The sequence below is a fragment of the Lissotriton helveticus genome, chromosome 5_1 (assembly GCF_964261635.1).
Source record: "Lissotriton helveticus chromosome 5_1, aLisHel1.1, whole genome shotgun sequence".
NCBI classification, from domain to species: domain Eukaryota; kingdom Metazoa; phylum Chordata; class Amphibia; order Caudata; family Salamandridae; genus Lissotriton; species Lissotriton helveticus.
Window position 1 is genome coordinate 1,229,844,139 of NC_136065.1, and position 15,304 is coordinate 1,229,859,442.

A 15,304-nucleotide genomic window follows, 5' to 3' on the forward strand; every position below is an offset into this window, starting at 1 on the left:
TGGATACACTTTCGGGGCCTGCTTTGTAATAACTATCCCCAGGCCTTAAATGTCGGAATTTCTTTTAAGATTTGCTCTGCTATTGGCATTGAATTAACCGTGACCAGTGTCATTTCTTGGGAGCTGTTCTTATCCGCAATAAATTCGCTGGAGTTGATGTCATCATGCTTGATATTGATTAGTGCGTAGGCACTGAATACCCACCTACGTACAAGACCCCAGGAGGCACCGGCTCCGTAAGCACACTGAAAGTTTCACAAAGGAAAAGAAATGATACTGCCACTGAGGGATTGTGTTCATGCTAATGTGAAATGTGTAGTCAGTCTGCTTCATTACTATAAAAGAGAAAGAGCAGGTAGGAGCCATAGTCACTCTAGGAAGTAGGTAACCTGTTTCGAAACAATGGCATGTTGTTTACACGTTTTGGCAGATGGAACTACTGAGCACAACACAAAAACTGTGAAAATGTGTTGAAGTTGGTCTATGAGTAATAACAGGCTTGCAGGGCTCCAAAAGTGACAATTGGAGTTGTTGATTACAGGTGTCCTGAGTCCACTATACTATTAGACCCCAAACTAGATTAACCAGTACTTTACTCCACCACGTAACTCTCTTAGGATAGCAAAGCAGAGACGTCTAGAGCAGTCCAGGGCTTTCCCATGGAGGCTTTTTGGGTTAGACCCTCAGAACGCAATAAGACCAACCAACGCCCCATAATAACTGATTGTCCAGTCATTGTACTTGAGAACAGATTAAAATAAATACTACTAATAAAAATGATGCGTGAAAAAAACAGAACTCTTTTACCTCTTCTTAATGAAAGATAAAAGTCAAAACCCCTTTACTGCATATACGCATTAAACTTCTGATTTTGTTTAAACTGGATAGGCTCATTTTGTTCAGTAGATGATGACTCCGAAGTTTGGGTTCGTGGCTTTGAACTCAGTCTGTGTGATTATGGTCCCCAACCTCAGGCCAGACCCCACAGTCCTAAACAGGGCTGGACTGGGAACCAAAACTGGCCCTGGCAAAGTGCTCGGCCTGCCCCCTGGGGGCTTGGGGGTGTGGCCGAGCTGTTTACCATGGCCGGTTTCTGCCAATTTCGTTACAGCAGGCGATATTGCAGCTATGCTGCAAAAACGGCCCTGAAATAAAATCGGCACCATGGGGCCCAATACCAGCCCCCAACCCAGGCGGCCCCCCGGGGAAATGCCTGGTGCCCGCTACGCCAGTCCGGCCCTGGTCCTAAACACTCAAACGAGTAGTGCGCGACCTTAGTTCCTTCCCCACATGCCTGACATGGACATTAGTCCCAGCTGCCACACTTAAGAGGGAATGCATCTCGGTCTTCCTTTGTTGTGATTTGTACACGTGTTCAAATTTGTTTTGTATGTTGATAGGTTTCAATGCACCTGCACCAAAAACACCCACACCTCAACAACTACAGCTCCAAAATTAGCCAGAAAAGTACAAAGTTAAATGTGTATGCAGCGATGATGAGGGTTGCAAGTCCAGTGCCTGGTGAAGGACATTGTCCACCAAGGCCCTATTTGGGGAGGGCGAGGGTCTAAAGACGGATCATGTGGCCTTATATTCAAATCATTGCACTTTGGTTGAAAACATTACTTTGCTATCAACAAACCACCATAATTATTCACAAGTTTTAAAAACATACGGATAGAAGAAGTAACTCAAATTCCACAACTGTCCTCAATCTGCCATCATTCCATGCCCCTACTGTTGGTTGGTCCCTAATTCAATGATATGCCCAAGCAATCTTTTTATATCATACTGTTATATATACTGGTTTGCATGAATGACAGTGAAGTGAATATATTAAGTTATTTCATTTGACGTTATGATCCGATAGTGACTTTATACTCATTTGTCCCCTTTCATTAATGTATCCCTTGCTTTTTGTATCTTTCTTCCTGAAAACGTAATAAAGATTATTTTGAAAAAAAAAAATGTTATAGGTAGTAAACCTCTGCTCATGGTTCGATTTACTGCTCAAGTGATGTACACAGATCTCAGGGCAGATAGATCAGTAGTCAGGGTAAAGGAGGAGATTGGTGACTTGGCTTCTGGGACTGATAGCTCAGGACCCGATTGAAAATTGTGCAAGTGGTCAACAGTTCCTGAATCGCCTCCTTGAGCTCACACAGGTTTCCGTGCATCACTGGCAGGTTCGGGTACAAAGTGGGCTCACAAAATAATGATGCAGACACTGACTATTCTCAACACCTCGGTCAATGAAAACAGAGGTGGGCTCCCCTCCTGCTGTGCAGCAGTTGGGTGGCCCCGTGTCCTGTGGTGGCACTGACCTCATGAAGCCCTACGGAAGCTGGGTTGCCTAACGCTTTTTGATGTTTCCTTCTTTGACAACTGAGGAAACTGAATTGTTTACGGAGGAAACATTATGTCTGCTTTTGACTCTCTGAAACATGGGAAACACTTTCCTGCAATGGACGCATTAGTCCCATGAGCCACTAGACCCCTACTACCTGAGCATCTGAAAAGGGCTTTTGTTTTATTCTGTGGGTTCAAAACCTGTGTTTTTTGCAAAACGCAGACCTTCCAACTGCAAAATACCTTTGTACATCGGGAATCTAGGGGTATATTATCAAGGGGTTTATCTCCGCTTTTTTGGCTTTAAAAGCCAAGAAAGCGGAGATAAAATTATCTCCCTATTACCAAGCTGTCGCTAACACCAGTTAGTGACAGCTAATAGGAGATAGCGACCATCTTGGGCCCCGCTTTGCATGTCAGTGATATTTATCACTAATGACATGCAAAGTGGGCGTGCCAAGATGTTAGCGACTGGAAACAGTCGCTAACATCGCTATCTCCTATTACCAACTTTTGGAGATATTCGCGCTAAGCGTGAATATCTCCAAAAGCTAACACCTGCCCTGAGCAGTTCTTCACCATGTTATCCAATGGGAGGTGGATAACATGGCTAAGAGCATTTGCTCGATAATGCATGAATATCGCTGACTTTTCAGCGATATTCATGCATTGCGGCCGTTTTTTATCGCATTTGCGATAAACCTTGCTAATAGCAAGGTTTATCTGCGATAAAAATCGCCGATGTGCGGCGATAATTTTTGTCTCTAAACAAGTTAGAGACAAAAATTATTGCTAGTTGTTGGTAATATACCCCCTAGTTCCTCTGCCCATCATTTTAGGGGGAGAGTTATGAACTTATCAAATCATCTCCCGCTTCCTTTTTTCAAGTTTTTATTTGCATTTAACAACACAATATCAAGGGCAACATTATCCATTGGGTGGAGGCATTACAGTAAATTAAGATACAACAGTTGTTCCAGAGAGGAGTGCCCTGCGATGCTGGGCCCCCTGGTGAGTATAGAAAAATATGTGTACAAAGCTGAAAAAAACATTAGAGTACCAAAAAAGTCATTAACCATTGAGGGATGGAACAAGTTGGCATCTTTAAAGACGCGGCAGTGGAGACAGCTATACTACACTTCCATGAGGATGGCATATGGTATAATTGTAATAGATAATGCCAAAAATACAGAAGAGATACACGAGAGAGCAAGGGTGGAGGAGTGATAGGAAATATGATAGTAATTTATGGGGATTGGAGTGGTTAATTTCAAGCTAATAGCTTGTGAGTTTGAGTATCAATAGATTAGACAATGGTGGGGGTCTCTATGTGATTAGGAAGACTAAATAATGATGGAGATTCTCGGGTGGCTTGTATGAGTGGACATAGACGTGTAGAACATTCCAAATACTCTTGTGAGGGAGGAGAGAGTGTGTCAAATGATGTATATTGTTCTCAGAACTTCTCACAAACAAAGTCATGCCTAATAAGTATGATAAGATTTGTTCGAAACACTTTTTCACTCTGACAAGATTAGTTTGGTGTCCAAGATTAGCGTCAGGTTGATAAGTAGAAGGTCTGCGGCATTGAGGCGAGGTGTGGTCGTAGATGCAAATATGCCAAGTGATACAGTAGTGATATCTATAGTAAAGCTACTATTAAACAACATCTGTATTAAACTCTGAATATGATCCCTGAGTGGGAGGATGTGTTTGCAGTGTAGAAGCATATTTCTGAGTTGTAATTCCAGCACAGCTGAGAATCGATAAGACCTAGTTTATGGAGCTTTTGAGTCCAAAATGCATTGTAGATTATCCAAAATCTGCGAGTATGGGTGAGATTTTTCCCTTAAAAAGGGGAGCGCCAAACCTTTTGTCATGTTCCAATTTGTGACAACGTGCCATTGTAAAGGGGTTGGTGATTCAGATAGTAGATTATAAGTCTTGAATGTAATATGTCCTTGTTTCATAAGTTTGTCTAATAACACTGGCAGGCTGGATGTGTCTGGGTTGCCTAGTTTGCGAATAGTGGATTTCAATTTTCAAAATTTGCAGAAATGTATTTCCTTAAGTTGTTTGCACTTCGGAGTATTGAGAACAATTTGGGACTTATCTGTAGTGCATAAGTGCTTTATTATTATAACGACATTACTCGCCCAGTTTTTCCAGCAAATTACCTTACCATCAAGTTTGATGTGTTTATTGGGGCATAGAGAAGCAAATGTTGATTTGGAAATGTGGTAAGTTTTATTATCGAGTTTTAGAATGGCGAACACAGTGTTATTTAATATTCTAGGGGAATGATCAGTTAGCACTAGGTAATGTTATTGTAGGCAGGGCTATAAGGAGAGTGGTTTGAGCAGATCTTCTCCATTAGGTAGCCAAATAGGAGATCTGTTTTGTTCAGATGAGAACTACCAGGCTCCTTTTCGGACTGAGAATGTTGTTTGGTATTTAGAAAAATCCTTACCCCCTTTGTCTGTATTTAATCTTTGTCTTTTTAACGACATACAAGGGGTCTTTTTCCAAATAAACTCTACAATGATTCTAGCTGGAGTATTAAAGAAGGAGCTAGAGACTCTAACAGGAAGAATGCTAGTAGTACAAATTTGCTTCGGGGGTTACCATCATCTTGATCGTCTCAATTCTGACCCACCATGATATAAACCGCTGTGAAAATTAAAATATCATCTGTCTAGGCGGCACCTTTTATAACTCCAGAGGGGAAAGGGATCCCCAGGATGTTATTGTTTCATCATAAGGAAGTGAGGAGTAGTTCTATCATTAGGACCAACAGGAGAAGGGACTACAGGCATCCTCTTCGCGTATCAAGTTTGAAATTAAAGGGGTTGGAAAGAGCGCCATAAACTTTAACTGATGCTTGAGAATTTGAGTAGAAGGCCATTGTCATTCTGATGAAATCTTCACCTAGGTCAAAATTATGGAGGGTTGCTTTCAGAAAGGTCCAAGATAGTCTATCAAAGAATTTCTCATGAAGATAACTTTGTTTTTAGATCATTGACCGCAGCTAAAAAATAATTCTAAGGCTTTAGAAAGTAGAACCTTGGCTCAACTAACAGGCCAATCTAGTATCTATGGGAAACCCTTACCATTGGTGAACGTTCCATCAATTTGGGTATCTACTGGACTGTTTTGAAGAATTCCATAAAATGAAGTAGGATTAATTTTTCTGCTCTTGCTCTCTTACTCTATTTTATTTTTTTAAATAATTTTCTTTTGATGTATGTATGTTGGGTGGTTCTTTTAGTTACTTTTTTATCGATTTTGAAAAACGAAACATTTATTTGACGTTCTGTTCTCAATGCATACTGTGTCATTTCTATACATATTTATTTGGAAATTCTGGATAACTTAGTCTCACATGCTGACAGAAAAGTGGTTGTCTTTGATGGAATACATTTGATTGTCCAAACTCAATTATTGTTCTTAGCACATTTGTGTCCTATTTTTTCAACAAAAATGTAAAGTGAAATAATAGGCATTGTGCACAAGTACGAAGTGATTTGAGACCAAGTTAATGAACTGCATGATTTGATTTCATGGAGGAAATTCTCTCACATTTCTTTTTCGCCCATTTGTGTTGAGATGTCTGTTTCCTTTTCAATATCATTCTGTATATTTGTTGTGCTTTAAACAAAATCTCATAATTCGTTTCTTAAATTCCATAATAAGCAGGAGCAGTAAGTACTAAACAGAGTCCGCTCTGAGGAGAAGACTCGGCGTATTGACAAGAGTGCAGCGGGTGGGGTGGCTGCCAGTGCGCCCGATCAGTAGAGGCCCTCACCTCAGCCCCATGCCCTCAGTGGAGCACCTTCTGCCATTTTTAGGTCTCGGCTAGCCGTGCGGAAGCGCGTCTCCGCCGAGAACCTATTGCTGCCGTGTCTGCTTCCCAGGAGACAATCCTGGCCGCGCGCAGGCGATTCAAAACTGGCACGCGCACAAGTACGAGCCCTGCGCGAAGCTCTCTCACAACACACGCATGCGCATACACAGAAACACACACACAAGCGCACACGCACGCACATCCATACAGAACCCCCCCACGCATACACACACGCGCGCACACACACACGAGTGCACCGCCCTCCCCCTCCCTCCTTTTCAACTTACTGTGGCAATCTGGGGGACTCCGCTCTCAGCACGGCCGGGCAGGCAGCGGGCATGTGCCTCGTGCCCCGTCCGCAGAGTTGACGCTGCGGCTCCTTTCCCGGGGCTCCCTCTTGGTCAAGGGAGCCCCGCAACACGTGCGCAACATCCTGTTGTCGGCCCCGGGGCTCTTCACCGCTCACAGGAGCCCCGAGCCGCTCGACGCATTTCCTCTGCCTGCCTCCTCTTCCGGTCCGGACGCGGCCCCGCCCCCGTCACAGGCGACCTTGCCTGACTTCCGGTGCGGCCGCGGCGGAATTCCGGGGGCAGTAAGTGTTATTTTCTTTAACTGTACCCGATTTCTATTTATGTATTTAGTTGTGCGTTTTTATATTGTGCGGACATTACCCAGAGGTGTCAGAAGGTTTCATAATAGAGCAAAAGAACGTTACATGAGGATTTTTATATTGTGCGGACATTACCCAGAGGTGTCAGAAGGTTTCATAATAGAGCAAAAGAACGTTACATGAGGAATTTAGCGAAACAAGGTAGTATGTGACAATATGCATAACTACTACGGTTACTCATGTTGAGAGTTACTTACCAACAAATTCCATATTCAATGCAAATTACATATTTAGAAACGTTAAATCGATCAGGGATACATTAATATATATTACAAATTTACATAGTTGAAGAAGAAAGGTCGTTATAGCTCTATAGGGTGTCTTGTAACTGTCAGGGTAACATCATTAAATAGGAGGGCGTGTGCCTGGTGGGGAGCTTAACGAGGAGTCTTATTTTGAAAAAAATATTTGGAAGAGGTTTTAAGGTCCTTTTTGAAGATCCAGAAAGAGGTGGCGGTGTGAAGGTATGGCTGTAAAGAGTTCCAATTTCTAGTCGCACTACTGAGGATGGATGTGGCGTAACAGCTAGATCGGCTGTCTTTGAAGCTGGGAAATCCGGTTTGAGTCTGATGGGAGACTGAAGCATCCTGTGATTCCGGGTAGTTCACTGAATCTCTCCGTGCCAAAAAGTGAATGTGTCTGTCTGTAATGCAACTTGTGCTCATGTAAAGCGCTGTGTTACCTTTGGTTCGAGATCACGCTATATAAAACTGCAACAAAAAAAAATATGCGCCGTAAGTCCCTTTTGAAAGTTGGAGGTTCGAGCAGCAAGATTTTCAGCTTTTTACCTTTAACTTTCACCTATAACACTCAAAGCCATCGCCTGCTATCACACACCCCTGTCACTGCCTATCCCTCCCTCTTCCATCAACCCCGGCTGCCACTACCCCGTACCCTACCTTCACCCCACTGACTGCCCCAGCACCCTTAGTCTGGGGTGTCAGACCCGCTTTCGTCACGCCCACTGCCATTGCTTCTCCCTGCTAAGCTCCCTCTCCTTTACTCACTCGTAGGCCAATATCCCCCCCTCTCTGGGGGCTCGAGAGCCCTCTCTTGCACTTGGGTGCGCTGTGCGTTGAGGCCTGGACGCCTCAGTGGAGCACCTTCTGCCATTTTTAGGTCTCGGCTAGCCGTGCGGAAGCGCGTCTCCGCCGAGAACCTATTGCTGCCGTGTCTGCTTCCCAGGAGACAATCCTGGCCGCGCGCAGGCGATTCAAAACTGGCACGCGCACAAGTACGAGCCCTGCGCGAAGCTCTCTCACAACACACACATGCGCATACACAGAAACACACACACAAGCGCACACGCACGCACATCCATACAGAACCCCCCCACGCATACACACACGCGCGCACACACACACGAGTGCACCGCCCTCCCCCTCCCTCCTTTTCAACTTACTGTGGCAATCTGGGGGACTCTGCTCTCAGCACGGCCGGGCAGGCAGCGGGCATGTGCCTCGTGCCCCGTCCGCAGAGTTGACGCTGCGGCTCCTTTCCCGGGGCTCCCTCTTGGTCAAGGGAGCCCCGCAACACGTGCGCAACATCCTGTTGTCGGCCCCGGGGCTCTTCACCGCTCACAGGAGCCCCGAGCCGCTCGACGCATTTCCTCTGCCTGCCTCCTCTTCCGGTCCGGACGCGGCCCCGCCCCCGTCACAGGCGACCTTGCCTGACTTCCGGTGCGGCCGCGGCGGAATTCCGGGGGCAGTAAGTGTTATTTTCTTTAACTGTACCCGATTTCTATTTATGTATTTAGTTGTGCGTTTTTATATTGTGCGGACATTACCCAGAGGTGTCAGAAGGTTTCATAATAGAGCAAAAGAACGTTACATGAGGATTTTTATATTGTGCGGACATTACCCAGAGGTGTCAGAAGGTTTCATAATAGAGCAAAAGAACTTTACATGAGGAATTTAGCGAAACAAGGTAGTATGTGACAATATGCATAACTACTACGGTTACTCATGTTGAGAGTTACTTACCAACAAATTCCATATTCAATGCAAATTACATATTTAGAAACGTTAAATCGATCAGGGATACATTAATATATATTACAAATTTACATAGTTGAAGAAGAAAGGTCGTTATAGCTCTATAGGGTGTCTTGTAACTGTCAGGGTAACATCATTAAATAGGAGGGCGTGTGCCTGGTGGGGAGCTTAACGAGGAGTCTTATTTTGAAAAAAATATTTGGAAGAGGTTTTAAGGTCCTTTTTGAAGATCCAGAAAGAGGTGGTGGTGTGAAGGTATGGCTGTAAAGAGTTCCAATTTCTAGTCGCACTACTGAGGATGGATGTGGCGTAACAGCTAGATCGGCTGTCTTTGAAGCTGGGAAATCCGGTTTGAGTCTGATGGGAGACTGAAGCATCCTGTGATTCCGGGTAGTTCACTGAATCTCTCCGTGCCAAAAAGTGAATGTGTCTGTCTGTAATGCAACTTGTGCTCATGTAAAGCGCTGTGTTACCTTTGGTTCGAGATCACGCTATATAAAACTGCAACAAAAAAAAATATGCGCCGTAAGTCCCTTTTGAAAGTTGGAGGTTCGAGCAGCAAGATTTTCAGCCTTTTGCCTTTAACTTTCACCTATAACACTCAAAGCCATCGCCTGCTATCACACACCCCTGTCACTGCCTATCCCTCCCTCTTCCATCAACCCCGGCTGCCACTACCCCGTACCCTACCTTCACCCCACTGACTGCCCCAGCACCCTCAGTCTGGGGTGTCAGACCCGCTTTCGTCACGCCCACTGCCATCGCTTCTCCCTGCTAAGCTCCCTCTCCTTTACTCACTCGTAGGCCAATATCCCCCCCTCTCTGGGGGCTCGAGAGCCCTCTCTTGCTTTTGGGTGCGCTGTGCGTTGAGGCCTGGACGCCTCGTAGCGCTTCTGTGCGCCTCGTCGGATCAACGGCACAGGAGCCTACCGAGTCTCACGCATGAGGATTTAAAAAAAAAAAAAAAATGTCATGAGCAATGCCAATAGCTCTACCTTTAATGATGCCGAGACCATTGCATTGTAAATGCTTGTTAGGGATTGTTACTGGCCTGTCAGGGATTTGTTTGCCCATAGTGCGTCCGTTGCTGGAGCAGACATCCGTTCTGCAAAGCTGAAAAAGAAATGTGCCTAATACACAAGAAATATTCCATCAGTGCACAAGGGACCTTTTTCTCCGCTCTTTCTGAAGTCCACTTACGTGGAGCTCCCAGGCAGAACAATCACCCACAGTTGTCCCACCTTAAACAGAGTGGGAATTGACTGCTCCGACCTGGCTGTCAGGAGCAGGCGGCTGCCAGGTCACAGGTCTGTGCTGATGAAGGCAGCTGAGACTGCCATCAGGAGCCCCTCACCCCCCCCCTCCCTCCCCCACGCTCCCCCGCCTCCGAACGGGACACTAGGACTTCAGGTTGGTGGAGCAGAAGCCCCACAAGTTTATGGCAGAGCTCTCGCTCTTACTCTTTAAAGCAGGGCAGGGGTTCTCACTCCCAATGGCATTTTAGGGCCCCTCTCTTCCAATTCGCAGGGGAAGTTTATACCCGCTAAAACCAATGCAAATGTCAGGTCATTGCTGTCTCAGATGCAGGACATCCCCTCTTTGCCCTAAGGGTCCATTGGTAGCCTGTCCTTTTGATCCTCCTTTGAAGCAAAAGCATATTGATAAGGAAACGTCGCAAAGTATTGTGCATAAACTCTGCATTATGAAGATTCTCTGGAGAGAAACTGAGATGCTTTCACCCACAACAATCTTTCCCTCAAATGTACCACAAACCCCACGTCCCAGAAGCAGTGACATAATGCGACCACTGGATGTTCATGTGAACATCACAATACCTTTAATGAGAAAGAGTATGGAAAGGCATACGTTGTCTTTTTCCATTTAAGGTCGAGACATAGCCCATCCGTTTGAGAGGCAGGAGACCCAAACTCATCCCAGGGACTCCATGCCTCAGGTAGAGCACATGGCAATAGCTGAAAGACTTTGGGAGTAGTAGATAGTAGTAGATAGGCTGTAACAATGCTTGCACGACTCATCAGGGCTGTAGCGCGAAGGGAATGGACCATTTCGTGAGATCGGTTGTTTGGGCACGAACCTGCGGGATGGGTACCTCCACGCAGCGCTTCCGGGTACGTACGTCAAACGGATGGGCTATGTCTCGACCTTAGGTTCGTGCCCAAACAACCGATCTCACGAAATTGAGCGATCACAAGACTCTTGTCACTTACCATTGACCCTTCTACTCAGATACTCTAGTATCTCGAAGCGGATGCTTTATTTCATTTGGTGGCATTAATTTACTGCAGTCGCCTGGAGCACTTTTTACTCAACAAAAAGCTTTTCTTCACTGCATGACCCTTTGAATCTGGAGCCACATCCACTAACAAGCATCAACCTGGTCTCGAGCAGGGGCCGGGTCGGAAGTATCACCGGCTTAGCGACCTGTGGTCCATTCCCTTCGCGCTACAGCCCTGATGAGTCGTGCAAGCATTGTTACCGCTTGACGACGAAACACGTGTCGGCTGGCCATCCATGCAATAAAAGAGGAATCGTACTACAATCGCTTCCCCTTGGTTCTGAACATTGTTACTTGTACTTATTAATGTCCATTGAGACATCTCTCTCTGTACTGTAATTTGGTGTGCATTTGGTTTTTGTTCTTGCATTGTATAGCGTGTGCCTTGCACACTCTTGGAGGGGTTTAGGGCCTTTTCCCCTCGCCTACTTGCACCCAGACCTATCTATACCCTACACTAACGTGTGCTGTGCGCCTAGCATTTCCCTGTACTCCTAAAAAACCCCAGTTCTCCATAGACTTAGTAGTAGATAGGCTGACCATGGCTGGAGCGCACTGTATTTAGATTCCGTATTCTCAGAGTGCTGTGGGTTGGTAAGGTATGGGAGGTGATTAATTACCATGAACATGCTATTTGACAACTTGTGATAATTATAAACGTAAAACTGTTATTTTGTGATTTTTACAGGTACACCCCCCTATTATACCACACCAGAAAGCGGTAGGTAGAACTGCAGTTGTGTTTGTTTTCTGTCCCTACTGCTGATATGAATTACATACTTTCATCTTCCCTTACATTTACATCACTGTATTGCAGAAGAAGTCACTATCATCTGAAGCAGCTTCTGAAATGTGCAACTATTTATTAGTCATTTTGTTTTCTTCTATAGTTTCATTCTCACCAGACAAGGGTGGTATTGTGCTCTACATAAAAACACCTGCAGAGAAGCAGAACTATCTTTGCAAAGCAAAGAAGAGCTGCAATTGACAAAGGATGAGAGAAGGGTAGCCATAAAGGCGTTCAGAAACGGGGAATGGGGTGCTGAAGCGCATACGGAACATAAGCTATTAGGACCATATGGATAGAGACACATTTCCTACTAAATCAAAGAATTAAAGGACATTTTCTAGACACCCACGTTCTACGGGAAGAGCTTGCCAACGTGTTGAGGGGCATATTTCAAAGGATTGGCATCGGGTAGCATAGCAATTCATTTTGCTATGCTGCCCTCCGCAGATTCCAAAGGGCAGGAATGCACCGTATTTAGAAGATACAGTGCATTCCTGTCCTTTCAGCCAGCATCGGCGCACAATTAGCAGCTGTGCACCAACACAGCCACTCTTGCACCATGGTGCAAGGATGTATGTGTCGTTGGCATGATTGTTTTTGTGCAGGAAGGGACACCTTCATGCACAAAATCAATCATTAGAGGTGTTTCCTCTTTCAATGTGTGTCGTTACATTGAGGAAATTCAAATATTTAAAACATTAGGGAACCGGCATAGGTTGAGATCATCTCCCTTTAGATATTCAGGCCTACCCCTATAAGCACAGTTGCGTACAGTACATTAGTTAAACTGTCTTCTTCACAGTGTAACTTCATCTGTGAGTCAGGTGTAGGGGGCAGATGTAGGGTGCAGGCCTATTCAGGGGCGTTGACGTTTCGACCCTATTGCGTAAGAGTGAGTGTGGTACTCAGCAGCGGGTTTTCCTCAGGACGGGGGAGGGGGATATCAATGTTTAAGTCTGGTGAGTGACAAAAGCATATGCTTCAAGATACAGTGAATGGTAAATCCTGTAGATCCATCAGGAAAAGGGAACGTTTCCCAGCACCGCTGTGTGGAGGAGCGGCGTGGGGGCGTCTAGAGGTATAAATCAAATAATTCGTGAATCTGTTTACTATGAAGGTTGGTCTGGAGCTTGTTAGATCCTGACAGCGCGCCGCATCTATCGATCCCGCTGCGTGAGAGGACCACACTCACCATTACGCAATAGGGTTGAAACATCGACGCCCATGAATAGGCCTACACCCTACATCTGCTCCCTACACCTGGTAGGATACTGTTTCGAACTTAAGCGACAACAGTCTAGGAACATTGTTTTTCTGTACTGACCGATACCAAGGTCCTTTTGACTTTATAGGGTAACCCCATTTGTGATAATGGCAAAGTGAGTCAATCCAGCGACTTGTGATGCATTGCCTCAATCCACATCTACAAGGCCACGAAAAACCACGCAAGGTGACTTTATGTGGCCTTGTAGATATGTCTAAGCCTTGTGCACCACTGGAACATCACAAAAAGTGATGTTCCGGAGTAGCACAGGGCTTGTAAATAAGCCCAGAGTCTGCACCCGAAAATGATTGCGATGCAACTGAAGAAAATTTTATTTCCTGGTTCATTAACTTAAATTGCCTCTGCTCCTTAGCTATTTCCCGTGGCCAAAGATTATTTCTGATAAGACTATGGTTGATGTTAGACCTGACATCTTCCGTGTGGCATTCGCTCAAACTATTTTCCTTTAAACCCCTCCTTTTTTATTCGTTTTATTTCTGTTGGCTTTATAACTCTGTGCACTTTACCACTGCCAACCAGTGCCAAAGTGCATATGCTCTCTCCTTCAAACATGGTAAAATTGGAAAACACCTAATTGCCACATTTAATTTACTTGTAAGTCTCTATTAAATGATACTACCTGTATCCAGGGCCTGCAATCTAACTGCTACCAGTGAGCATGCAACACTCTTTGTGCCACCCACTAAGGTAGCTTTTTATACATGTCTCAGGTATGTCACTGTAGCCTGCAGTGCACCTATAAACTGCCTTTTCGACCTGGCAAAGTAACCATTTTGCCAGGCCTAAACCTTTCTTTTTAATAATTATAAGTCACCCCGAAGCTAGGCTCTAAAGACTCATAGGACAGGGTGCATTGTATCAAAAAAGTAGGACGTGTCTACTAGCGTTTTAACATGTCCTGTTAGTGAAAAACTCCTTACGTCGTTCTTCACTGTTGTAAGGACTATGTCTTTCATTGACTAACACTGGTTTACCTTAGTAAATTTGATTAGTGCTAACTTTCGATGGGGGGCAGATAGAGGTGTGTTGTTTATGCTCATATGCACTGTCATTCCAAATCCTCTTTAATGGTAAAGTCAGATTTTAACTTAGAATTCTAATAATGCCACTTTAAAATGTTGGTTTTTCTTTGACCCAGCCATCTGTGCCTTCTGCCAGTATCCTGTGTCACATAACTGAATGGCTCTGCTGCTGGGATTTGTGTGTTAGTCTTGGATCTGTTTTGCTACACAAAACCTCAACATGAATGTCTGCGTAGAAGCTGTTAAATGACCTATCATTCAGTGTCAGTGATGAGAGCACCTTCTTGCTGGCGCCGTCTCAGGCACCACAAGGCCCTTTATGTATCTTGGTGAATGTCTTTCCAATATGTGGCGGCCCGCCATTGGAATGAGCTCCCTCTCTCCCTTCGTAAAGCCAACAGCCTCCTAGCCTTCAGGAAGGAGCTTAAGACCACGCTCTTTTCGGTGCAATCTTGAGATCGAAGCGTTTCTGCAGCCTTTGTGTTTCTGGGTTTTCAGGCCTCTTTGTCAAAGCGCCGGGACACCCCCCGGGGTAGCCGTGCGCTCTAAAAGATTGGCGTAACATAACATAACATAACATAACATAACAATGTTAAGGCTTGTGCACAGGCATCTGATGGTCGTTGTGTCTCTGCAGGCAGTAGAAGGGCTGTTGGTGGCATTAGAGTATGTGTGTGCAACAGGGCCTGCAGTATGGGGTTTGGCCAGCGGTAAGGGTGAGAAACAGTAATGATTACATCACAGGTTTTAAACGTGGATAAGGCTTTCGCAATTGTAAACATTCATATTTAGTTTTTTCCTTTACAGCTTCTTCGGCCACTCCTGGGGCTTCCATAGGTAGGCATATTGTAGTCTGCTGGTATTACCCACTACTCAGAGGCACGCAGCACTCTATTGTTATGGGGTTAGAGAGTGCATGCAACCCTGGATCCTTCAATATACAAGAGATAGTCAGGGACATAACTCTACACTCATAAATTCAAGAGGTAGACAGATCATGTACTTTTGCATCTGCTGGTATTCAACAATATGTAACCCTGCACTCTGTGATATG

The 15,304-nt window shown here is 45.0% G+C and overlaps 1 protein-coding gene across 22 annotated transcripts in view; it reads left to right on the forward strand.

Annotated features, from left to right (window-relative positions):
* Window positions 1-15,304, forward strand: part of LOC144755239 (scavenger receptor cysteine-rich domain-containing protein DMBT1-like) — a 593,569-nt gene that overhangs the window by 374,728 nt on the left and 203,537 nt on the right. For 11 of the 22 annotated variants that reach the window (XM_078643974.1, XM_078643975.1, XM_078643956.1 and 8 more), the window contains one exon: window positions 11,842-11,874. The exons of 3 other annotated variants lie outside the window; for them this stretch is intronic. In XM_078643974.1, coding sequence (XP_078500100.1) covers window positions 11,842-11,874 — 33 coding nt within the window. Of the gene's footprint in view, window positions 1-11,841; window positions 11,875-15,057; window positions 15,088-15,304 lie in introns of all 22 variants that reach the window. 8 more of the 22 variants (XM_078643959.1, XM_078643958.1, XM_078643963.1 and 5 more) reach the window with 1 other exon arrangement.